The following is a 27321-nucleotide window of genomic DNA, read 5'->3' as shown; positions in this document are numbered from 1 at the left end:
TCTCTTGTGACTTGCTGCTTTTGTGTGGCATAATTACTGATAATGCAGAATTAATGGCTGTCACTTTGATATATTTTATGTCTTCTCTGTTATTTGTTCTATTATATTCCATTATCTTCTTTCTGCAAAAGAATAGGTATTTTTGGTGTAGAATTTTGATGTCCTTTTTTATGTTACAATATGGGTTTTTAGTTATTTTTTACAGTCTTTCCTTGGAATAATAAAATTTGAGACCACAAAAGAAAATAATGAGCATTCCTATGCAGGTACTATATTAAATAGAGAACACCTATATCTGGTACAAATTTACATGAAGTATACTAAAATGAATATTCTGTTCTCTCTTCTCTAAATATAAATCTACATAATTCTATTTCTCCTACTCAATTTAAAATGCACCTTCAAAAGGCAGTATTTATATAATTTCATTGCTGAGTGAATAATGTATCATGGTGTAGTTTGTGTAATATAGTAAACTGGTGAAGGAGAAAAAGAGGGGGTATTTTGGAGTAAAATTAGTATATCAGCTGAAAGTCAGTTAGCATTAATGTTAGATTTTTTAATTGAAGAGCTTACCCTTTCTGCAGTGTATGCTGTAGGTGATCTTGTCAATGATGAATTGAATGTAGATGTGTGGTTTCATTTCTAGCCTCTCTCTTCTCTACCTTTGGTCTATATGCCTGTCTTTATTCTCTATAGTAAGTCTTGAAATCTGGTACTGTGTGGCCTCAAGATCTATTCCTTTTGATTTTGAACTATGTGAAGTCACAAGTGCTTCCATATGAATTTTAAGATTGGTTTTTCTACTTCTATGAAGAATGTCATTGGTAGCTTCATGAAATTTCATTAAATCTAAAAATCAATTTGAATAACATGGATATTTTATTTATTTATTTGAAAGTCAGAGTTGCACAGGAAGAGAGGAGAGGCGGAGAGAGAGAGAGAGGGAAGTCTTCCATCCGATGGTTTACTCCCCAGAAGGCCGCAATGGCTGGAGCTGTGCCTGTCTGAAGCCAGGAGCCAGGAGCTTCTTCCAGGTCTTCCGTGCGGATGCAGAGGCCCAAGCACTTGGGCCACCTTCTACTGCTTTCCTAGGCCCTAGCAGAAATCTGGATTGGAAGTGGAGCAGCTGGGACTCGAACCGGCATGCATATAGGATGCCAGCACTGTAGGCGGTGGCTGTACCTGTTACACCACGGTGCTGGCCCTAATATGGATATTTTAATAATATTTTTCTAATCCAAAAACATATGCTTTCTTTCCACTTTTGCTTGTGTTCTCTAATTTCTTTCATTAAGACTTTTTGTAAATGTTCATTATGGAAGTCTGTCACATTCTTGATTATATGTATTCCAAGATATTTTATTTTTGTAGCTTTTGTTACTGGAATTGCACTTATAATTCCTTTCTCAGCTACTTCATTGCTGTTGTATAAAAGTTTCATTGATGTTTGTCAATTTTCTATCCTTTGCCCTCAGTGAATTCTTTCATTAGTTGTAAGAGTCTCTTGGTAGAGTCTTTAGGATTACCTATATGTAGAATTACATAATCTGTATAGAGAAATGATTTTGACTTCCCCCTTTTCTTTTTTTTATTTTTATTTTTTGACAGGTAGAGTTAGACAGTGAGAAAGAGAGAGAAAAAAGGTCTTCCTTCCGTTGGTTCACTCCCCAAATGGCTGCTACAGATGGCGCGCTGTGCTGATCCGAAGCCAGGAGCCAGGCACTTCCTCCTGATCTCCCATGTGGGTGCAGGGCCCAAGCACTTGGGCCATCCTCCACTGCCCTCCCGGTCCACAGCAGAGAGCTGGACTGGAAGAGGAGCAACTGGGACAGAATCCGGCACCCTGACCAGGACTAAAATCCAGGGTGCTGGCGCCGCAGGTGGAGGATTTGCTTAGTGAGCCGTGGCGCCAGCCATGACTTCCCTCTTTTCTATGAATACACCTTTTATTTCTTTTTCTTGCCTAATGGTTCTAATTAAAATTTAGAGTGGTAAGCTCTTATTGCCTGGTTCTGGATCTTAGAGGAAAAGCTTCCAGCGTTTTCTCCACTCAACATGACGTTGACTGTGGGTTTGTTTTGTAAATATCTGCTACCATATAAGTTTTTTACAGCTTTTTAAGTATACCTATAAGGGAATGTGACTATGTCATCATAAAGAAAATAGTACTTTCACATTTCTTAGATATCTATATTAACTTAGAGGGTTTTTTTTAAGATTTATTTATTAATTTGAAACAGAGTTACAGAGAGAGAGCTCTTCTATCTGCTGGCTCACTCCCCAAATGCCCACAATCGCCAGGGTTGGGCCAGGCTACTGCCCAGATCCAAGAACTTCTGAGTCTCCCACATGGATGCAGGAAGGAGTCCAGTGACTGGGGCCATCTCCACTGCTTCTCAGGTGCATTTGTAGGGAGCAGATCAGAAATAGAACAGCCAGTACATGAACCAGTGCTCATATAAGATGCCAGCACAGCAGCCCACCGCTTAACCAGCTGTCCACAGTGCCAGGCCCCAACACAAAGACCTGTACAATCTTGCCCCAACCTATAAATATTTCAAGTTAGTGAATTTTATTAAAAACAATCTAATTTTTTTTCATTTCCAATTATCTTTATATACAGAAGATCGATTCAGTATATAATTAGCAAAGATCTCATCAGTTTGTACCCACACAGAAACACAAAGTGTAAAAATACTGTTTCAGTACTAGTTATAGCATCACTGCACATTAGACAACACATTAAGGACAGATCCCACATGGGATGTAAGTACACAGTGACTCCTGTTGCTGACTTAACAATTTGACACTCCTGTTCATGGCGTCAGTAATCTCCCTAGGCTCTAGTCATGAGTTGCCAGGGCTATGGAAGCCTTTAGAGTTTGCTGACTTTGATCTTATTCCGATAGGGTCATAGTCAAATTTTTGATTACTATGAGCATATGAACCAACATATCATGCATTAATGTTAACATCTTTGAAACTGGAATATATCTTCACAATTACATATTAATTACTTTGTCAGAGTTTAATTGAGAACTTTTGCTCCCTGTACTTGTTTCCTATAGATTAATAACTAATTATCACAAGCATTTATTATGCTATGGCTTAGCAGTCAGAAGTCTAAACTTAGGTGCTGCAGGGCTGTATTCCTCCTGAAGACTTCCACTTGCCTTTTTCGGCTTCTGGAGGCTGCCTAAATCCCTCTCTCATGGCCTGTTCTTTGCATTAAACCCAGCGTCTGCATTCACCTTCATAACCCTTTTTTGTTTTAACTTCTTGCTTCTCTTTTATAAGGGCCCTGGGAGGACCCTTATGACTATACATAAGGTCCCCCAAATAAACAAAGATAATCTCGGCACATTAAGATCCACAGCTTTTTCACTTTGGCAGTTTTTCTTTGCCATATAACATAAGTTTCACAGGTTTCTGGAAGTATTACCTGGATACTTTTGGCCGCATTGAGGGTAAAATGGTGGGAGAAGTGTGATGGCATTATTCCCTCTATCATCCTAGCCTTAGTGGTAGATAAAATGAAGTGGAATGTTATAGTCAATGAAGTATGGTAATGTTTCTTCATCCCTGCATTCTATATTCCATTCATATTGATTTGCTTTAGATTCTCTGAACTTTTTCACCTCATGAACTTACTCTTCCTGTAAAACCCTCCCTTCCTTCCCTTATCCCATTTGCCTAATTTTGTTACTGTCTAGTAATTCCATATAACATGTGTTCATTATCACCTGGTCAGGCAGCTTCCCAGTGGCATTTAATTTGTTCTGTTTCTCCTTATATTTGCCTGCATTAGTTTGTTGTACTGTACAACAAGTTAACATGAATTAGAGATTTAAAACAACTCACATTGGTTATTTCACAATTTCTGAATGCCCATTGCTTTAGTGTTTTTGTTGTTGTTGTTAGATTTTGTTTATTTAATATTTAGAGTTTCAGAGAGAGAGAGAAAGAGAGAGAGAGATCCTCCATGTACTGGGTCACTCCCCAAAAGGCCATAACAGCCAGGGCTGGGCCAAACCAAAGCCAGGAGCCTGGAGCTTCTTCCAGGTCTCTCACATGGGTGCTGGGACCCAAGCACTTGAGCCATCCTCCAGTGCTTTCATAGGTGCATTAGCAGGAAGCTGGATGGAAACTGGAGCAGCTGGGCATCAAACCAATGCCAATATAGGGTGCCTGTGTCACAGGCTGCAGCTTTATCCACTGCACCACACCCCAGAACCCTCTTTTTCTCAGGTGCTCACTGTCTCACAAGAGTAAAATCAAGTTGTTAGCCAGGGCTGGGAGCTAAGGCCTGGGTTCTTCTTTGTTGTTGGTAGAATTTAGTTTCTCATAATTTTACAAATCTGGTCTTGTTTCCTACTAGCCTTCTCCCTAGAGTATTTTCAGCCTCTGGGGTCCAGTGCCACTCCTTTTATTTACCACTGTACACAACACAGCTTTAATTTTATTTCTTCAAGCAAGAAGGAGATTGCACAGAATGTTTTTAAAACCTCATCTATTTCGGTGGTACTTACCCATGGTAGTGTAGCTGATTGGCCCTCTTTTTATTTTTTCCACATTTATTTATTTTAAGGGCAGAGTTACAGAGAAAGATGGCGAGACAGAGAGAGAGAGAGAGAAAGAGAGAGGAGAGAGAGAGATCGAGAGATCATCCATCCTCTGGTTCACTCCCAAAATAGCTACTACAGCCAGGGCAGGACCAGGTCAAAGCCATGAGCTAGGAGCTTTTTCCAGGTCTCTCACTTGGGTCCAGAAGCGCACAGATTTTGGTCATCATCTAATGTTTTACCAGGTACATTAGCACGGGACACATTTGGAAGTGTAGCAGCCATGACATAAACTTGTACCCATATGAGATGCCCGCATTGCAGGTGGTGGCTTTATCTGCTGTGCCACAATGCAGACCCCTTGCCTCTGTTTTGATTAGGGATTTTAATCATATTCACAAATCCTTTTTTTACAGTATAACATCTCATAATCACAGGAATGATGTTCTGTCATATTTACAGATCTCATTGACATGTGAATAAAGTAAATTATAGAGTATATAGACTGCTGTTGGAGATCTAGAAGTCAAATTGGATTCTGATCACAAGGGACTCTTTTTCGTGAGAAACTGACCTTGTTTTCCCCTTATTACACTGCATTGATTTATTTATCTATTTGAACCCCTCATTGTTATAACCCAATGATCTACCACAGTGTTTGTCACATAGTAGGGATTCGTTACTTATTTACATAATGAATTAATATACGAATTACTGTGTTATGGAGCTACAGGGAATTTGTGTGTTTTCTGCAAAGAGAATATCAGGAGCATTTTCTCAAGTGAGTAAGAATTGTTCAACTTCATAATGGATTATATGCAGGAAATTATTTTCAAAGCAACAGCTAAATTAACTTTCCACTAACAAAGCGAAATACCTAGTCTCATAATTAAATATTTAGAAGAAGATAATTATAAATAAAGGGCATGCATGAGAAATTTTCCTTAAAGGCGATCCATTTTTCTTATGCATGGGTGACATGTATTTATTCAGTGCAATTTCCCTTATTTTACAAAGGAAGAAAACTTACATGATTATAAAATGGTATCCAAAAAGATATCAAATTCAATACATTTCAATCTCATAATGGTTTAAGAGAAAGGAAAAGGCCTTGCTCCTATTTGAGTTCTCCATGTTTCCTGCAAAGGTCTTGCAATAAGTAGCCATTTATTAGATTGTTTTAGTGAAGGAAAATACTTATTTCTATGTCCTTGAAAGGTAGCTTCATATTTTTTTCTTTATTGTTTTCTTTTCTTTAATTTTAAACTCAAGTCCCAAGTGTGAATTTAGTACAATTTGGCCCTTATTTTATGGACACTAGTGATATTTTAGTTGCTTTACTATACACATGTTGATACTTTCAGCAGGTCCTAGGTTGGCCTCTTCATCTTTGTTCCTTTGGCTGGAGTTGGGAGAAATATAGAAATCTTGGGATTTTCAAATTGTTATACTGCCTCTGTAATTCTGAGAATGACAACTTCATCCCTTGCCTCAATTCTTTATATTATCCCCTCATTACCATAGTTGTCACATTAATGAGAAATCTGAGAATTCAAGGACTAAATGATTACTGGACATTGTGTGTGTATGTGTGAGTGTGTGTGTGTGTGTGTGTTTAAGGTATCATTCAATCAGGCACTTTTAGAAGCTATGTTTATAAATATATTATATATATATATATATATATATATATATATATATGCATGTCAGACATTATAGTGAAAGAATGTCATCATTTAAATGCCCTCCAAATAGCCAATATCTAAATATATTTACTATGCTTTGAATATTGGCACCTGCATATTCATTTTGTTTTTCTGTCCTCACTTTTTGTTGATGTGGACTCTCTTGGATCAAGCCACATTATTTCTTAGACCTAAATATCACTGTGCATTTCACACAATGACAATCACTTTATCTAGTTACATTTTTTAAGAAAACATAACACTTAATTTCAGGACTGAGATGTTCCTATTAATATTAAAGGCTTTAATGCAGTGATTTTTTTTTCAATGTTTACTTGTTTTTAGAATAGCAACAAATCTATCAAGCAAAGCTGATGTTGATAGCAACCTAGGGGATACCAGAAAGAAAACATAACAAGCATCGAATCATTAATAATGTACATTATTAATTACAATGTCTTCAGAAAATATTGCTGAACAAGAAATGGGGAATATAAAGATACAAAATGATATTTAAATGGGTGTTATCACTTAATATCCCTGCCTGCTGGTACTTTGTTAGATGAAGCATAGAAATCACAAATCACTTTTCTTTCTTAAATTGTAGTGCAGAGAGCATCACCATGATAATGTGGAAGAAAACTATGAGTCACTGCATAGAGACTAAACTGAATGCATTAATGCGCAAATACAGCGAGTAAATGACAGCACTGACACTTTGATTCTTTCCTTTCCAGGATCTCACTGTGAATTTGGGCCTTGTGAGCCTGAAAATCCTTGTGAGAATGGAGCTATCTGCAGAGAGCAAATGGATCTGGAAGCATTTCCCCTTGGGGTCCAGTGCCAGTGTGGGGAAGGTTTTGCAGGTCCACGCTGTGAAGTCAATGTTGATGAGTGTAGTTCTAACCCTTGCCTGAATGGATACTGCTACGACAGTGAGTCCACTAAGCCACTGCTGGGGTTGTTGTAGGCAACCTGAACTTAGAACCTGGCTTGGTAATGGAAGAGCTCAGAATATAGCCATGCTTAATCACTGAGTTTAGCCTGCCTTGTATATCAGTGCCAATGTCAATTATTTTCACTTAGCACCCAAACTTCTGACAATTATTTATGCTGTTTTGAGTCACAACTATAACAAATGAGACTTTTTTTTTAAGATTTATATATTTGTTTGAAAGAGTTACAGAGAGGGAGAGACATAGAGAGAGAGTGAGGAGAGGGGAGAGAGAGATAGCTTTCATCCATTGGTTAATTCCCCAAATGCCCACAATAGCCAGGGATGAGCCAGGTCGAAGCCAAGAGCCCTGAACTTCATCTAGGTCTCCCACGTCGGTGGCAGCACCAAGTATTTGGGCCATCTTCTGCTGCTTTTCCCAGGCACATTAACAGGATGCTGGATTGGAAATGGAGCAGCCAGTGCCAATATGGGATGCCAGTGTCACAGGCAATGGCTTAACCTGCTATACTACACTGGCAGTCCCACAAAATGACGAACTTTAATGAGATGTGACTTCTATATTTTGATGATAGTGTTAACTATTTCTTACCTTATTTTGAACGGTAGAATTTTTAAAGTCCTCACTAGTAGGCAGGGGAAAAATATTTCAAATTATTTTTCTGAACAAGGATTAATATCCAGAATATATTAGATTTCCTAGAAACTTGATAATATAGAAAAATTAATCCAGTTAAAATGGGAAACTGATGTGAATATACGCTTAATAAAAGAAGAAATTCAAATAACCAGCAAGTTTATGAAAAAATACTCAACATTAGTTTTTGGGAAATGGTAATCAAAACAACAAGAGTTATTCTTACCTCACTTAGGATGACTATTATCAAAAAACAAAAAATAACAAATGTTGGCAAGGATCTGAAGAAAATGGTACTCTTACACCTGTTGGTGAGAATCTAAATTAGTATAGCCAGTATGGAGGTGTCTTACAAAACTAAAAATAGGGTCCAGCATTGTGGTGCATTGGCTTAAGCCACTGCCTGTGACTCTGGCTCCACCTAAATACTGGTTTGAGACCCAGTTGCTCTGCTTCTGATCCAGCTCCCTGAAAATGTGCCTGGGAAAGCAGAAGATGGCCCAAACACTTGGAACCTTGCTCCCCATGTGGGAGTCCTGGATAGAGTTGTTGGCTCCTTGCTTTGGAATGGCCTACCCCTGACCATTGTGTTCATTTGAGTAGTGAACCAACATATGTATGATCTTTATGTCTTTCCCTTTTCCTGTCACTCTGCCTTCAAATAAATGAATATAAATCTTTAAGTTGAAAGCAAACAAAAAACTTAAAAACAGATCTACCATAAGATCTATGTATTCCACTTACAGGTATATATCCACAGGGAACAAAATCAGCTTATCAAAATGACATCCACATTTCCATTTTTAGTGCAGCTCTGTTCACAGTAGCCAAGATGCAGTATCAACCAAATGGTCTACAGTATTTGGATGCATAAAGGAAATGAAGTAAATTCTTGGTGAAATTTTATTCAACCTTAAAGAAAAATCCTGTCATTTGCAGCAGAATGTATAGGACTTTAGTACATTGTGTTAAGTGAGATAAGTCAGTCTCTGAAAGACAATTACCTTATATTAGCATTCTCTGTGGAAGCTAAAATAATTGATCTGAATGTAAAATAGTAATCACTACAGGTTAGGCTGTTGTATGTGTGTAGGTTAGGAGGCAGAGAGAGAGAAAGTCTAGATAACACACTCAGGCAGAAGTAGTAAACTCTATGGCACTACCAGACAGCAGTTCACAATAACTATCACATACTTCATTAAGAAATGTCAGAGATGAGGTCAACGTCTCCAAACATAGGGAAATGATAATTGAAAAAGATTCTAATTGCTCTGGTATGACATACATGCTATGTGCATGTATTGAAATGTTACCTTGTGCCCTATAAACATGTACAATTATTAAATGTTAATAAAATTTAAATAAATTGAAAAATTATTCATCATAATCATACTGAAATGAACATTTATATATATATATATATGCTTGCATATATGTGTGCTTTTATGCATATGGTAAGTTTTAGGAGTGAAATGAGTATCTCAAAATGCACATGTTCTTTTAAAATATTGTGAAAGTTTTAATTGACATATAGTAATTGTTTCTATTTATGGGGTTCAGTGTGATATTTAAATACATGTATGTAACAATCAAATTAGGATAATTGGCAATTCTGTCACCTCAGATGTATCTCATTTCTCTTTGTTGGAATATTCCAAATCTGGTCTACTAGCTGTTTTGAAATAGTCAATTGATTGTTCTCAACCTTAGTTACCCTATTTGGGTATACACATTTCCAGTTTTAATATGTATAAACATATTTTTCTCCAAAAGACTGAAATTACTTATTCTCATTAACAGTCTATAATGCTAGTTTTTGTATACATAACCTCATGTATATCAATGGATATTTTCAAAATTTCACCCTGGGATATTGTGAAATATGTATTTTGTTTCATTCTCTTTTTCTGACATACCACTCCTGAAACCTCTGGTGTCTCCAGAGTGATGTCTTTTGTACCCTAATGAGTTGACTGCTACCTGGCTGTCCTTGGATATGATCAGGTTCAGGGCTGGTCACTGGAAACACCAGAGGTTTGTCTCAACTCCCAACTTTCCACGATGGAAGTGTGGCCAAAATTTAAATTGATATCCAATGTCCAGTGATCCCTGTGTAATGATACCTCCATTAAAAAAAAAAACTTATTTCAGAGAGCTTCTTGATATCTGAATGCATGGAAGTAGCTGGAGCATGGTAAACCTGAGAATGGCAGGGATACTGTTCCCTTACTTTCCCCTGTACTTATCTTCTACTGATTGTTCATTTGTATTCTTTGTATTTCCTTCATAATGTACTAGTAAACATTAAAAAGAGTAGAATTCATTATTACTTGTGTATACATATGTAGACATACATACGTGTTTCTTCCTGCTGAAATATATTTCTGAAGGAATATAAATTTATAAAGAAAAGAAAAGGCAAGGCAATAAAACAGGTAAAACAGAAGGAAGGAAAGGAGTAAAAAGGAGAAAGAAGAGAGAGTGAATATGCAGGATAACCTGGGCATGACATGATGTTGTAAACTAAGTGGTTAAGAAGCATGAAGAGGGGAAAAAAGCTCTAAGTGTACTAAAGATTTTCCATGTTATTTTATATTCTCTTCTCCCTTAAAATAATTTCTACATGAACCTCCAGTAAATTAATGAGGTAAAAATAATATTATATAAAAAACACATTTCAATGGAAAGTCATTTATTGTCATATATTATCACTTTATGCAAGCTATTAATTATTTTTTCTTTTCTTAAAAGCAAGGCTCTAAACATGCATGTCCTTAGGGAAGAAAATAGATTTCATAAATAGGGTGAAGCAATATGGATATAAAGCAACAGGTAGTGGTGGGTCCTTAGCAAACCGTAACATCTACTTAGATACTAATCTGAGATTAACTTTTCTAACACAGAGAAAGTATAACAAAATAGATCAGTGACCTCTAGGTTACTATTTGCTACTCCTGATGTAAATCATCATTGCCCTAGTTTCCACTTCCCTCCAAATTTTGGTCCTTTAAAGATTGTGTTTTTAAATATTATGAAATTCTCAAATTATTTTGAAGTAAGCTGATATTATATTATCTCATTGCTCAAACTTAGAGATGTTTGATAATGCTAGGAATGACTCTCAGATTCCTGGTGCTCACTGTGATAAAAATAAAGAAAGCAGAGTGGTAGGCCTGAAAGAAAAGTTAGAGACTTTTATTTAATATTCTGGGAGCCTTAATATAATGGTCATATGTAGATGATTTTAAATTAAGCAATTTGAATACAAATCTGGGTAGGTTAATTGATATAAAAGGAACCTATTTATCATATGTATTATGCACTGCCAAATGAAATATAAAAAAGAGAACATACTCAAAACAAATTGAGCATTTTGCAAACTATTATAAGTCCATTTTAATTGTTCTTTCATGTATAATTGAAATCCTTTAAGTTAAATAGAACTTAGCAAGTAAGACATTTAGAATATATCATGGATGACTGTGTAATAGACCATTAAATGTACAATTCAAACTTCCTTTGTTTAAAAGTGGAATGCAATGAGTACAGCAGTTTCAGGGTAATTGGCAGTAGACACCTATATTACAGTTAAAGGAATATTAAGAGCTTTGTTCCTGTTGTTTCAGTGATTGCTGGCTTTTCCTGCCTCTGCAGCCCAGGTTATGCTGGACTGCGATGTGAACATGACATTGACGACTGTCTCCTGCATACCTGTGAGCACAATGCTACCTGCGAAGATCTGCACCTTGTGAGTACCCGCTGTCCTTAACCAATATATCCTAATGTGGATTAACCCAATCTAACCTCCACCAGGATAGTGTGCTTCGCCTCTACAGTGTCTCAGCATGCACACTTCTTCACATTAGAAAACAGAAACTCAAGCGGTAATTTTAACAGAAATAACAGATGCTTGTCACCAATTTATGACTGGCTTAAAAGTTGCATAAAAAGCAATTCACACTTTAAAATTCACAACTATTAGTAATATTGAGTGTACGTAAAATCTTCGTAACTATTCCAAAAAGCAGCATGTCTTGCAGGCACCTATTTTTCTCTGAATCGAAATACTATACACACTTAACTATTTCAGTGTCATTCATTAGGTTAAATTTTACTTTGATTTCCATCTCCTGCTATACACTTCCATCATTTCCTTCATTCATCTGTGTTGGTGATGTCCTTTCAGTACACATTCATTTGTCATCGCCTTGGTCACGAGCATGTGCCATTCTGCCTTAAATGGACTGTGACACAGTTGGAAAATCAATGGGATCGCCTCAGGCTCCTCATTTCTCAGAAAGCCTGACATAAAAAATATCTACTCATGGTGGACTCACTCACTGACTTGCTTCAGAAAATAAATGACATACTACGCAAGGTAATGCTGTGATGCTGAAATAGGCTCATAGTTTATTCTTCAGCAACAGAGCTGATTTTTACAAAAAGACTCCACTAGGTGAAGTTAGATCACAAGGTTTTGCAGAAGGAACCTGTTTTCCTCAACATATTTTGACTATCAACGCACTGACTTGTTTGTTTTTATAATGAAAGCATAATTTGTGTCACACTGTTTCTTTTCCACAAGGAAAGCAGATACCCAGAGCAATAATTATAACTGACATTTGAATATCTGTGACCACAAGCCGAGATGATCTATAGGTTAATAAGCCGCTGTTCAGTTATGTCTAGCTGCCTGTTGCTTCATCTCTGTTTGTACCAGATGCATTATCTAAGGCAATCATGCTAATCTCATCCTACTCTGAGGGATCCCTTTAGGAATCTGTATGTGGCCATATGCTGGTCTCAGAGAACAAGGAGATTCTTCCTGGGGAAATGCTTCTCCACTTGCATACAGGATGGAATAAAGAGGTAAATGTAGCCTCTTCTAGGCTTTGTAATACCTGGATTTTATGCATGTAGTTACTCTGATCATTTTCAGGGCCCAGGGGAAAGGGAAGAGTTGCAACCTAATGATAAATAACCCTGGAAGCAGAAGAGCTGAGAAACTGGAGGAAAAATGGCTTTTGACTAACTATGGAAGTGGTTGAAACTCCCAGGTGCCTGCCCAGTCTTTGGACCTAATTATACGACATCAGTTAGGGTCTTTTGTTTAATATGATTTGAATCTAGAGCTCCTTTTACTTGTTGGTAAACCATGCAATGTGGCATATCCATAATGTGAACGAGCTTTATTGTAGCCTGTAATGGCAGTCATAACTTCCGCAATAGTCAGAGTTTATTTTAGTTATGAGAACTTAAACCCGTTATCATAAGTTTTTAAATCCAGAGCTAACCTGAAAATGATAACACCAACTCATCTGACCACTCAGGAACTTCAACTTTAGAAGCTGTATCCTACCAAATAACAGAATCTCTGCACATACTGTCCTCTCACTTACTCATTTTATAAATTGCCAGTAGGAGGCTATTCAGAATAACTTCAGACTAGTATAATTTTAAAATCTTGACTCCTGTTTCTGGGTATTATTATACTTACAATTAAAGGAAGAAAACTTTTTTTTTTTAAAAAAAAGCAAGGTTGAAAAGGGAATAAAGTTTTCAAATTAAATAACTTTCACCAAAGACATTATATTTTTATTAACTGGTTTAAAAATTGTTTTGGTTTTTGATTAGTATGTAATATTTGTACTTTCATGAGATGCAGTGCAGTATTTGCACACTTGTAAACACCATAAACTGCTCAGATAATTAGCATAGATAGTATTTCCATTTCTTTTTCTTTATATTTGTATTCTTTATATTTGTATTCTTCTCTTCCAATTATTCATAGAGTGCACGATGCAATGCATTGCTGTGAATTATCGTCCCCACATTCTGCTATGAAACTCTAGAACTAACTACTTCTAACTGTTGTGGTACATGTTATTCAACCTCTATCACCCCTTCTCTCTTTTCCTAGCCTGTAGTAATTGCTATGTAACTTCAGTTATACTTTTATTTTCAACTTCCTCATGTGAGAGAGAATATACAGTATTTGTCTTTTTGTGTCTGGCTTATTTCACTTAGATATATTTTAAATATAATTTTATATACAGGAAGACTACTGTAATTATTTGAATTCTATCCAAAACTCATTATCAACTTCATAGACATAAGTGTTGTTGGCTTAATGATATCTTTCCAAGAAAAGTATTCTTGAGACAATAGTTTGTTTTTTTAACTAGCCAAAGTTCAAAGCATTTTGTAGCTTTCAGGTATTTTGCCTGGCACCCCAAGACTAGCTTTATATTTGATAATTCTTAAGGAGGACTCAGAAAAAAATCACTTAATTCATTGTTAGAAGTTATTACAATGAGATGTTAGAGATTTTAAACAACAAAGGGAAAAACACATGAACAAAGTCCAGGAAAAACGAGGCATGCTTTGTCAAGTGTTTTCTCCCTTTGGAGTTGAATGGATAACACAATAATTTCTCGGAAACAATCTGGGACAATAGGAAGCGCACTAAGCCTGGTGTCTGAGGTTCTTACGGGGAGTCAGTTATGAAGGCTAACAGCACCTGCGTATCTGACTTTGGCTAATCAGCCTCCTGCTCCTGTGCTGTTCAAGCTAATACAGGATTTCTCAAAGCCCCAGCCATATAAAACAAGTCATCCAGCACAAATCGCATCACAAACATGAATTACTTGGTATAACAAAATGTCTCAAGTATCAAATACATTATCATCTGTCAGGATATTCCAAAGCCCAGCTGTTTTCTCCCAGGATTCAGTAAATAGCCAAACCTTAAAAAAAAAAAAAAGACCGTTGAAATATATGGGGTTCTAGCACCCAAGCTTTCTAGATAACTCTCTGCTCCTTAGATATTTTGTTAAATATTCCATCTTTGCATAGCAATAAATAGTACTTACTTGGCAGTATGGTACATTCTAGAATAACAACTAAAATGAAAATCTCTACAAAATATTAGGTTAGAAAGAGTTTAAACCCCACAATTTTGAAATAAAGGCTGTAATATATATCATAAATAATTGAAATAAAAGAAGGTCCTATTTGAGTTTCATATTTATTTGTTTTTAACCACTCATTCATAAAAGAAAAAGTGAAATACCGAAGGCTTCAAAGTGGAAGAGAAAATTAGAAAGACATAGAATGGGATTCTTCTGCAGAACATTTGGTAGATCTGATGGATAGAAAAATAGTTTTAATCATCTGTGAAATGTTCACATCTGACTATAGAATCAGCAACCTCTTTATTGTACTGATGGGAATCTCCAAAGGATCTGAGGTAATCCCAAAGACAGGCAGCTTGCTCCTTCCAACTTACTGTGTTTGTAGATTCAAATGAAAATTTTTTTCCTTTACAACATTTTGCTTTGATTATATTTTAGCATCATAATGTTGAATTTAACGTAACAATCAGGAAACTTTGAAACTATGATGAGCAGTGTTTTGTAACAATGGGCTAGTTTTCTCTATTTCCTTTCTTTGGTTCTGTATAGTTAGGAAAATCATGGAAGAGGAGGAAAGTATTTTTTTTAATACTTAGCACATAGTAAAATGAAATGTTAGAAATCAATGTAGTAAGATTTGCTCCATGGCCAGCGCCGTGGCTCAATAGGCTAATCCTCCGCCTTCCAGCGCCGGCACACCTGGTTCTAGTCCCGGTCGGGGCGTTGGATTCTGTCCTGGTTGCCCCTCTTCCAGACCAGCTCTCTGCTGTGGCCAGGGAGTGCAGTGGAGGATGGCCCAAGTGCTTGGGCCCTGCACCCCATGGGAGACCAGGAGAAGCACCTGGCTCCTGCCTTGGGATCAGCAGTGGTACGCTGGCCACAGTGCGCCAGCCGCGGGGGCCATTGGAGGGTGAACCAATGGCAAAAAGAAGATCTTTCTCTCTGTCTCTCCCTCTCACTGTCCACTCTGCCTGTGAAAAAAATTTAAAAAAAAATTAAAAAAAAAAAGACTTGCTCCTCTGTGTAAGCTTTTTAGGTATATATGATATTCTTTGTGGGTGTTTAAATATGTGTGATTGAATTAGTCTCTTGTTTTTCCTTCTTGTTCTACTTTCATTTTCCTCTGTATCCTACATAAATAATGGATACTTAATTTTGATTACAGCATGAGAAGCAAAAATAGTGCAATAGTACTACTATGTGGAAATAACATTTTTATTCATAAACAACTATATGAAATGCATACATGTATATTGATATACTATAGCTATAAATGTTCTCCCAAATACTTAGGTGTAAAAATACCCAAATTTATATGCGTTCTAAGATAATATAAAACTGCTTTTACCTTCATCCACCTTTCAGTTGGAAAAAAGAAATTCAGTTATTTGAGAGTTGCATATTTGAGAGTGAGCTTATAAACACCAGGGCTGCATAAATCAAGAATTATTATGAAGTTACTCCTGCTATGGCTGCTACTAATATGCCTGTTGCAGCATCCCCTTGCTCTTTTCAAAGATTATTTGATGTGCCAAATGATTCTAATTCTTGCATACAAAATTTGACTTCTAGGACCTCCTCTGCTCTCTTCTCTCCAAATGCATGATGCTTAACTAATCAGTGGTCAGGTCCCAGTTGTCCTTTCAGTGTATCCAATTAGATCCACTAAAACCTCTAGGTTCTGCTCTCTCCCCTGAATTACAAACCCCTGTCAGTGTGGAATCAGTCCATTTGCTCTCTGTCCAAATACTGAGGCTTCAATTTCTTTCATGTTTTCCCTTTTCATAAGATTTGGTTAATCTCATTAGGCAAAAATTACCAGAAACACTGACTCGGTGTCAACAGTTGGGGAGCTCCAGAATTCTTAAAATTTAGCTATCTAAATATGTCTTTATAGGGAAAAGAAAAATACCATATTAAATATGCCTTTATAGAGAAAAGAAAAATACCTTTATTATGGAAGATTTGTATATTTATATTGCTTTTAAATCTTGGATACTCTGGAATATAGTATAAAATGAAAAATATGAAAAATGAATTTTCCTCATTGAATTTAAACAAAAATGTGTATTTACTTATTTTTATATGACATGGTAGCAAGAGAGAGGGAGCGGGAAAGAGAGAGAGGGAGATTATTCTACCAGCTAGCCACGTCCCAAATTTCTATGATGGAGATTTTTCTACCAGCTGGCCATGCCTCGAATGTCTACTACAGACAGTATTGGGCTAGGCTGAAGCCAGAACCTGGGAACTTAATCGAGGTCTCCTGTTTGTCACAGGAACCCAAGTACTTGAGCCATCATTTGCTATTCCTGGGGTGTGCATTAGTAGGCAACTGGAGTTGGGAACTGAGCCAGGACTAGATGCTGGTGTCCCAAATGGAATTTTTACTGCTGTGCCAAATGCCTACCCTTTCATACTCATTTTTAACTTAATTATGTTAGATATGTTCTATATTTATATGAACTTAAAGTTATAGAGGGGGCAGTTAGAGATTGTCTGATTTTGACATGTATTTGTTCATGATTTCTATTACCCATTGAACTTATTAGAAACATAAAATTTTAAAAAATCATAATATTCACTAAAGTTCACTATATATGACTATGTTGCTTTAAAGACTACATAGCTGTGGGAGAAGATGGCGTAATAGGGAGGGAGCACACCGATATTTCGGGAAAAGATAGTTCAATAAAAGTGGAGATTCTGTAGTTTCAGGGAAAAGTTAGGGGAAAAAACTGCAAAGGAAACTCTTATGGAACGAGTGGGACACAGTGGACCTGCGAGGAGAGCACAGGTGCCCAGGGCACAGGACCCCAGCTGATGAGTCTACGCACCAGTACCGGAAAGGGAGGTGAGACAAGGCAGCTGCCACCACCACAGCAGCCGCCCACAGCCAACAGAGCAGCCACTGCCACCCCACCAACCCACTCTGGGATGGACAGGTGAAACATGCATGACTGAGTGTGGGGATGGAAATCTAAATAAAAAAAAGTGATTAGTGCCCGCTGGAAGAGGGCACGATCCAGTGGGATTGAACTGAAGGATCCTTCCATGTCTCTGCCCTCCCCCCAATCAGAGCTGCAGTGGGCGTAAAGCAGCCATCTTGTTTGTTTACATTCAGGCATAAAGGAGAATGGCCTCTGCTTTCACCATTGGGGTGAACAAAGGAACAGAGAAACTGGCCCCAAGGGGCAGAGCTTGGCACCTCAAAGCCCAGACACCAGCCCACTCAAGTTACCAAAAAAATAGATAAAAAACAAACAAATAAATAAATAAATACACTCTAGAAGGTAGAGCTGCCTACTTACACTGGTTATTGGTACAGACCCACAACAGCCCATAGCAGAGGGAAATCAACCTGAAAATAAAGCCAAAAAAAAATCTCGAAGAACAAAGGAAAAATCCAGAATAAGAATATAGAAGAACCTATGAACTCTCCAATGGAGCAGGCTAAACCATCCATGATAAAGGCTGAAGAAGAAGAATTTGAAACCATGCCAGAAAAAGAATTCAGAAAATTAATAATCAGATTACTTAGAAATAATGAGAAACAGTTTCAAAATCTGAACAAAAAGCAAGCCCAAGGATTAGATATCCTAAAGAGAAGCCAGAATGAAATACTGGAAATTAAAAACTCAATTGACCATATAAAAAACACCGTGGAATGCCTCAGAAATCTAACGGATGAAATAGAAGAGCGAATATCACAATTCAAAGACAAGCTTCCAGAAATAATATAGTCAGTTCAAAAACAGGAAGTAGAAATTCGAAAATTAAAAAATACAGTTGGAGACCTACAAGATTCAATCAAGCATTGTAATGTTAGTATAATAGGAGTCCCTGAGGGTGTGGAAAGAGAGAATGGATTGGAAGGCATTTTCAATGAAATAATATCAGAAAGCTTCCAACAGAGGCAAATGGATAATAACAAGCAAATTCAACAAATAGCCAGGAGCCCCAACAGGTTAGACCAGAAGAGAAATTCACCTTGACACATTGTGGTAACACTCAGCTCAGTGAAACACAAAGAACAAGTCCTAAAATGTGCCAGAGAGAAATGACAAATCACATTAAGGGGTAAGTTAATCAGACACCCCAGACTTCTCATCGCAAACACTACAGACAAGGAGACAATGGCATGATATATTCCAAGTTTTAAAAGACAAACAATGCCAACCTAGAATACTATACCCTGCAAAGCTATCATTTATGAATTAAGGGGAAATAAAGATCTTCCACAGCAAACAGAAACTGAAAGAATTTGTATCCTTGCATCCAACCCTACAACACTGGCTCAAAGACATGCTGCACACAGAAATACAAAAACAAGAACTTCACTACAAAAAAAATAAAAGCGAATGTAGAATAAGCTACAAACAAATTTCAAAATACATAAATAGCTTGTTTCAGGAAACATGTCTTCATGTTGGATAGATCTTTTAATCATTATATAATGCCCTTCTTTGTTTCTTTTAATAGTTTTTATGTTAAAGTCTATTTTGTCTGATAGTAGGATGGTCACACCAGCTCCTTTTTGATTTCTGTTAGCTTGGAGTATCTTTTTCCATCTTTCACTTTCAGTCTGTGTGCTTATTTGCTGATAAGGTGTGTTTCCTGAAGGCAGCATATAGATGGACTCTCTTCTTTGATCTAATCAGCTAGTCTATGCCTCTTGGTATTTGCTTTAAGGCCATTCACATTCAGTGTGACGACTGTTAAGTACTGTCTTTTCCCAGTCATGTTTCCTGATAATATATATATATATATATATATATATAATAAATGTATATGCACCTAATTATAGGGTGCCTGGCTACTTGAAAGAATTACTAAAGGACTGAAAGAGAGATATATATTCAAATACAATAGTAACAGGGGACTTCAACAACCCACTCTCACCAATGGACTGATCAACCAGACAGAAAATCAACAAGGAAACAACAGAGCTAATTGACGCAATAGACCAAATAGACCTAGTATATACCTTCAGAACGTTCCACCCCACAGCCACAGAGTTCACATATTTCTTCCCAGTACATGGAACATACTCTAGGATTGAACATATGCTAGGCCATAAAGGAAGCCTCAACAAATTCAAAAAAATTGAAACTATACCATGCATCTTCTCAGACCATAGCACAGTGAAACTTGAAATCAGCAACCCAAGAATCTCTACACCATATGCAAACACATAGACAACATGATCCTGAATGAACAGTGGGTCATCGAAAAAATCAAAAGAGAAATCAAAAGATTTCTAGAAACAAATGAAAATGATAACACAACCTATCAAAACCTGTGGGATACAGCAAAAGCAGGGCTAAGAGGAAAGTTTATAGCATTTGGTATATCAAGAAGCTGGAAAGGAACCAAACAAATGAACTCTCCATGCACCTCAAGGATTTAGAAAAACAGCAGCAAATCAAGCCCAAACCCAGCAGAAGGAAAGAAATACTGAAGATTAGAGAAGAAATAAACAGAATTGAAACAACAACAACAACAAGAAGAACAAAAAAAAGATCAACAAAACCAAGAGCTGGTTCTTTGAAAATAAACAAAATAGACACACCATTGGCCCAACTAATGAAAAAAAAAAAAGGAGAGAGAAGACCCAAATCCGTAAAATCAAATATAGTAATGGAAATGTAACAACAGACACAACAGAAATAAAAAGAATCATCAGAAACCACTACAAAGAGATGTATGCTAACAAATTGGGGAACCTGGAAGAAATGGATAGATTCCTGGATACATACAACCTTCCTAAACTGAGCTGTGAAGATATAGAAAACCTAAACAGACCCATAACCATGAAAGATTGAATCAGTAATAAACGCACTACCGAAAAAGAAGAGCCCAGGACTGGATGGCTTCACCGCTGAATTCTACCAGACATTTAAAGAAAAACTAACTCCAGTTCTTCTCAAATTATTCAAAACAATTGAAAGTGAGGGAATCCTCCCAAATACTTTTTTTAAAACTTTTATTTAATGAATATAAATTTCCAAAGTACACCCGCAACGCTCCCCTTTCCCGCTCCCTCTCCCCTTCCATTCACATCGATTCATTTTCAATTCTCTTTATATACAGAAGATCAGTTTAGTATATATTAAGTAAAGATTTCAACAGTTTGCCCTCACATAGCAACACAAAGTGAAAAATACTGTTGGAGTACTAGTTATAGCATTAAATAACAGTGTACAGCACATTAATGACAGAGATCCTACATAATATTTTTTTAAGAATTGATTGATTTTCTATGCAATTTCCAATTTAAAACCAAGTTTTTTTTTTCATTTTCAATTATCTTTATATACAGAAGATCGATTCAGTATATACTAAGTAAAGATTTCATCAGTTTGCACCCACAGAGAAACACAAGGCAAAAAATACTGTTTCAGTACTAGTTATAGCATTACTTCACATTGGACAACACATTAAGGACAGATCCCACATGGGATGTAAGTACACAGTGACTCCTGTTGTTGACTTAACAATTTGACACTCTTGTTTATGGCATCAGTAATCTCCCTAGGCTCTAGTCATGAGTTGCCAAGGCTATGGAAGCCTTTAGGGTTCGCCGACTTCAATCTTATTCTGACAGGGTCATAGTCAAAGTGGAAGTTCTCTCCTCCCTTCAGAGAAAGGTACCTCCTTCTTTGATGGCCCCATTCTTTCCATTGGGAACTCACTCGCAGAGATCTTTCAGTTAGGTTTTTTTTTTTTTTTTTCTCCCCAGAGTGTCTTGGCTTTCCATGCCTAAAATACTCTCATGGGCTCTTGAGCCAGATCTGAATGCCTTAAGGGTTGATTCTGAGGCCAGGGTGTTATTTAGGACATCTGCCATTCTATGAGTCTGCTGTGTCTCCCACTTCCCATGTTGGATCGTTCTCTCCCTTTTTGGTTCTATCAGTTAGTATTAGCAGACACTTGTCTTATTTGTGTGATCCCTTTGACTCTTAGACCTATCAGTGTGATCAATTGTGAACTGAAGATGATCACTTGGACTAGTGAGATGGCATTGGTACATGCCACCTTGATGGGATTGCATTAGAATCCCCTGGCACCTTTCTAACTTCATCATTTTGGGCAAGTCCGATTGAGCATGCCCCAAATTGTACATCTCCTCCCTCTCTTTTTCCCACTCATATTTAACAGGGATCACTTTTCAGTTAAAATTTAAACACCTAAGAATAACTGTGTGTTAATTACAGAGTTCAACCATTAGTACTAGAACAACAACAACAAAATACTAAAATGGATACTAAAATTCTTTCTATGAAGCCAATATCACCTTAATTCCTAAGCCCAGAAAAGTCATAACAGAGAAAGAAAACTACAGACCTATCTCCCTGATGAACATAGATGCAAAAATACCCAAAAAAGTCTGGCAAACCGAATCCAACTGCACAAAAAGATCATTCACCGGGACCAAGTGGGATTTATCCCTGGTATGCAGTGATGGTTCAATATTTGAAAGTCAATCAATGTGATACATCACATTAATAAACTGAGAAACATAAATCTTATGATTATCTCAATAGATGCAGAGAAAGCATTTGACAAAATACAACACCCTTTCATGATGAAAACTCTTAGCAAATTTGGGTTAGAAAGAACATTCCTCAACACAATTAAAGCAATTTATGAAAAAACAATCGCCAGCATCATATTGAATGGGGAAAAGTTGGAGGCTTTTCCATTGAAAACTGGCACCAGACAGGGATGTCCACTCTCACCATTGCTATTCAATATAGTCGTAGAAGTGTTGGCCAGAGCCATCAGGCAAGAAAAAGAAATTAAAGGGATACAAATGGGAAAGAAGGAAGTTAAACTATCCCTATTTGCAGATGACATGATCCTATATATAGGGGATCCAATAAATTCCTATAAGAGACTATTGGAACTCATAAAAGAGTTTGGTAAAGTAGCAGGATACAAAGTCTATGCTCAGAAATCAACAGCCTTTTTATACAGACAATACCGTGGCCGAGGAAGAACTTCTAAGATCAATCCCATTCACAGTAGCCACAAATACAATCAAGTACCTTGGGATAAATTTAACTAAGGATGTCAAAAAACTCTATGATGAAAATTACAAAATATTAAAGAAAGAAATAGAAGAAAACACACACACACACACACAAAAAAAAAAAAAAACAGGAAAAATTTGCCATACTCATGGATTGGAAGAATTAATATCATCAAAATTTCCATTCTCCCAAAAGCAATTTACAAGTTCAGTGCAGTGCCACTCAAAATACCAAAGTCGGCTGGCACCACAGCTCAATAGGCTAATCCTCCGCCTGCAGCGCCGGCACATCAGGTTCTAGTCCCAGTCAGGGGGCCAGATTCTGTCCCAGTTGCCCCCTCTTGCAGTCCAGCTCTCTGCTGTGGCCCAGGAGTGCAGTGGAGGATGGCCCAAGTGCTTGGGCCCTGCACCCACATGGGAGACCAGGAGAAGCACCTGGCTCTAGGCTTCAGATCAGCGCGGTGCGCCTGCTGTAGTGCACCAACTGCGGTGGCCATTGGAGGGTGAACCAATGGTAAAGGAAGACCTTTCTCTCTGTCTCTCTCTCTCTCACTGTCCACTCTGCCTGTCAAAAAAAGAAATAAATAAAAATAAAAAAATAAAAATAAAAAAATACCAAAGTCATTCTTCAAAGACCTAGAAAAAATGATGCTGAAATTCATATGGAGAAACAGGAGACCGCGAATAGCTAAAGCAATCCTTTACAATAAAAGAAAGCTGGAAGCATCACAATTCCAGACTTCAAGACATACTACAGGACAGTTATAATCAAAACAGCCTGGTACTGGTACAAAAACAGATGGATAGACCGATGGAACAGAATAGAAACACCGAGATCAATCCAAACATCTATAACCAACTCATATTTGTCAGAGGACCTAAAACCAACCCCTGGAACAAGGACAGCCTCTTCAACAAGTGGTACTGGGAAAACTGAATGTCCACATGTCGAAGTATGAAGCAAGACCCCTACCTTACACCTTATACAAAAATCAACTCTACATGGATCAAAGAACTAGAGATATGCCATGACACCAGGAAACTAATTGAGAGCATAAGGGAAACACTTCAAGACATTGGAACAGGCAAAGAATTCCTGGAGAAGACCCCAGAGGCTCGGGTAATCAAAGATAAAATAAACAAATGGGATTATCTCAAATTGAAAAGTTTCTTTACAGCAAAAGAAACAGGAAAGAAAAGGCAACAAACAGAATAGGAGACGTTATTTGCAAACTACACAATTGATAAAGATTAACAACTAGAATCTATAAAATGATCAAGAAACTCCACAGCAACAAAACAAACAACCAAAAAAAAAAAAAGATTGGCCAAGGATCTTAACAGACATTTTTCAAAAGAGGAAATCCAAATGGCCAACAGACACATGAGAAAATGCTCAGGATCCCTAGCCATCAGGGAAATGCAAATCAAAACCACATGAGGTTTCACCTCACTCCTCTTAGAATGGCTTACATATAGAAATCAACCAACAACAGATGCTGGCGAGGATGTGGAGAAAAAGGGACACTAATCCTCAGTTGGTGGGAATGCAAACTGGTAAAGCCACTAAGGAAGTCAGTTTGAAGATTCCTCAGAAACCTGAATATAGCCCTACCACATGACCCAGCCATCCCACTCCTTGGAATTTACCCACATAGAATTGAATGGGGAAAAAAAAAGAGCTGTTTGCACCTCAGTATTTGTTGCAGCTCAATTCACAATACCTAAGAATCAACCTAAATGCCCATCAACAGATGACTGGATAAAGAAATTAAGGGATACGTACTCTATGGAATACTATACATCAGTAAAAAAAAATGAAATTCGGTCATCTCAAAAAAAATGGAGAAATCTGGAAAATATCATGCTGAGTGAAATAAGCAAGTCCAAAAGGGGCAAAGATTATATGTTCTCCCTGATTGATGACAACTAACCGAGCACCTAAAAGGAAACCCGTTGATGTGAAATGGACACTATGAAAAACATCAACGTGATCAGCCCTTGTCCTGACTATTGAGGAACAACTTACTATTCTATTCCTTTTAGTATTTTGTTGTTGTTGTTGTTCTTTTTGTTCTACTTAATAGCACTGGTTGAACTCTGTAATTAATACATAATTATTCTTAGGCATTTAAAATTAATAGAAATGTGATCTCTGTTAAATGTAAGAGTGTGAATAAGAGAGGGAGGAGATATACAGTTCAGCACATGCTCACTCAGACTTACCTCCAATGGTAGAGCTAGAAATGTACCAGGGGATTCCAATTCAATCTTATCAAGGAGGCATGTACCAATGCCAGCGCACTTGGTAAAGTGATAAGTTTAAGTACATAATTGATCAAAAAGATAGGGTAAGTGTGGAAGAGATTTCACAAATAAGACCAGTGTAAGCAAATAATGAAGGATAGAATTAAAAGGGAGAGAATGATCCTGCGGGGGGAAGTGGGACACACAGCAGACTCATAGAATGGCAAATGCCCAAAACAGCACTCCTGCCTCAGAATCAACCCTTGGGACATTCGGAGAGGTCCATGAGAGTCTCACAAGCATGGAAAGCCATGACACGGTGGCAAAAAAACAACCTGAATGAAAGACCCTGGTAAACAAGACCCCAGCAGAAAGAACGGGCCATCAAAGAAGGAGGCACCTTTTTCTGAAGGGAGGAAGGAACCTCCACTGTGATATGGCCTTGAGTAAACAAGTTCAGAGTTGGTGAACTCAAGGGGCTTCCATAGCCTCGACAGCTCATGACAAGAGCCTCGGGTGATTACTGACGTCATAAATAAGAGTGTAAATTGTTAAATCAACAACGGGAGTCACTGTGCACATGCTCCTCATGTAGGATCTCTGTCTTTAATGTGTTTTATTGTGAGAGTTAACGATAACACTACTAGTCGAACAGTACTCTATATCTTCTTGTACGGGTATGTGGGTGCAGTCTGTTGAAGTCTTTGCTTAGTATATACTAAGTGGATCTTCTGTGTATAAAGATAATTGAAAATGAAACTGGATGAAGAGTGGGATGGGAGAGGGAGTGGGAGAGCTTGGCGGGGGGGAAGCCACAACAATGCAAAAGTTGCACTTTGTAAATTCACATTTATTAAATAAAAAAAGACTACGTAGCTATTTTTTTCTAAAGTTTTTATTTTTTGAATTTTTTTAAGATATACAGTTTTCATGTATTTCATATATACAGATTTAGGACCATAGTGATACTTTCCACCCTACACTCCCTCCCACCCATACTTTCAGCCTTCTTCCTCCTCCATCTCTCTTCCCATTCTTATATTTTACAAAGATCAATTTTCAGTTAACTTTATATTCTACATGAAGTAAAGAGCTTAACCAATACAATTCTGTTCAAAAACAGAATACAATAACAAACTACCTAATACTGGATATTATAATTGGTTTACCAATTTCTTCAATAAACTATGAGTTGGAACCAATGTTGTTAAACATGGAATTGCCATGGAAAATACACAACAAATTCTGATTCAATAGATGAGTCTTAGCATCTGGATAACAAATAATACTTCATGACTTTTATGTGTACTTTTATCTGGGAACCAGGTAAGCAGGTAGCTAGATGGCACTTACCAGCTTTAAATTTTTGTGATGTTGGAAGTGAAACACAAAAGTTTCTGTTTTATGTGTACTGGTAATTCTCAATGAGCACCTGCAAAGAGCAATAATGGATGGTATGAAATATCAAGAGCTTTATCCTCTGTGTTTTTAACATCATATTTCACAACATCTTCCTTTTGTAAGTCCTATTCCCTTTTGGATTCTTCCATCTGTCTTAGTGCTTTGTTTTTTAGACAAAGAGAGTAAAATCTAATCTTTGCTTTCCAATGCTTTTGTGAGAGAGATAATAACACATTGTTTTCTATTCACTGTTGTAATATCTTAGTGAAATGTCACTCTCCTTATGTATTAACATCTGTTAATGAGGAAATCTGCACATGAGATTATAACTTTTCTGAAACCCTGGGTAACATATTTCAAATTTCATCCATGAAGTATTAAAAAAATAATCAATGACAGAGGGGTTGTAACTACATCATAAAGATTGTCTATTGATTTAATAGATTGGTTTAAACATCTTCCATATTGATTATATACCCAAAAACTCAATCTAAAATAGTATTAGCTAATAGCACTGGTAAAATAGTCACTACAGTGACTAGGCAAGAAAATAAATTCCCTTCTTCATGACTACACTAAATAGCCAATTTTTGCTTATATAATATTATATATACATACAATTCATTACTCAGATCTCTAATTTGTATTTTAAATATTCTTACTTTAAAAATTTATTGAAAGGGCCAGTGTGGCATAGCAGGTAGAGCTGTTGCCTATGACCTCAGCAAGCCATATGAGTGCTTGTTCAAACCAGCTCCAAGATAATAGCCTGAGAAAAGCAGCAGAAGATGACCCCAGTGCTTGGGCCACTGCCACTGACATAGGAGACCTGGAAGAAGCTCCTGGCACCTGACCTACTCCTGTTCAAACCGTGGCCATTAC

General features: G+C 37.1%; 1 protein-coding gene across 1 annotated transcript in view; it reads left to right on the top strand.

Moving 5' to 3' along the window:
- EYS (eyes shut homolog) overlaps positions 1-27321 on the top strand; it is a 1789541-nt gene that overhangs the window by 440455 nt on the left and 1321765 nt on the right. Inside the window, 1 exon segment of the mRNA XM_062187220.1 lies at positions 11469-11590. Coding sequence (XP_062043204.1) covers positions 11469-11590 — 122 coding nt within the window.

The sequence above is a fragment of the Lepus europaeus genome, chromosome 3 (assembly GCF_033115175.1).
Source record: "Lepus europaeus isolate LE1 chromosome 3, mLepTim1.pri, whole genome shotgun sequence".
In the NCBI taxonomy this organism is placed as follows: domain Eukaryota; kingdom Metazoa; phylum Chordata; class Mammalia; order Lagomorpha; family Leporidae; genus Lepus; species Lepus europaeus.
The sequence above is the reverse complement of the archived record's forward strand: the minus strand, read 5'-3'. Positions and strand labels throughout refer to the sequence as shown.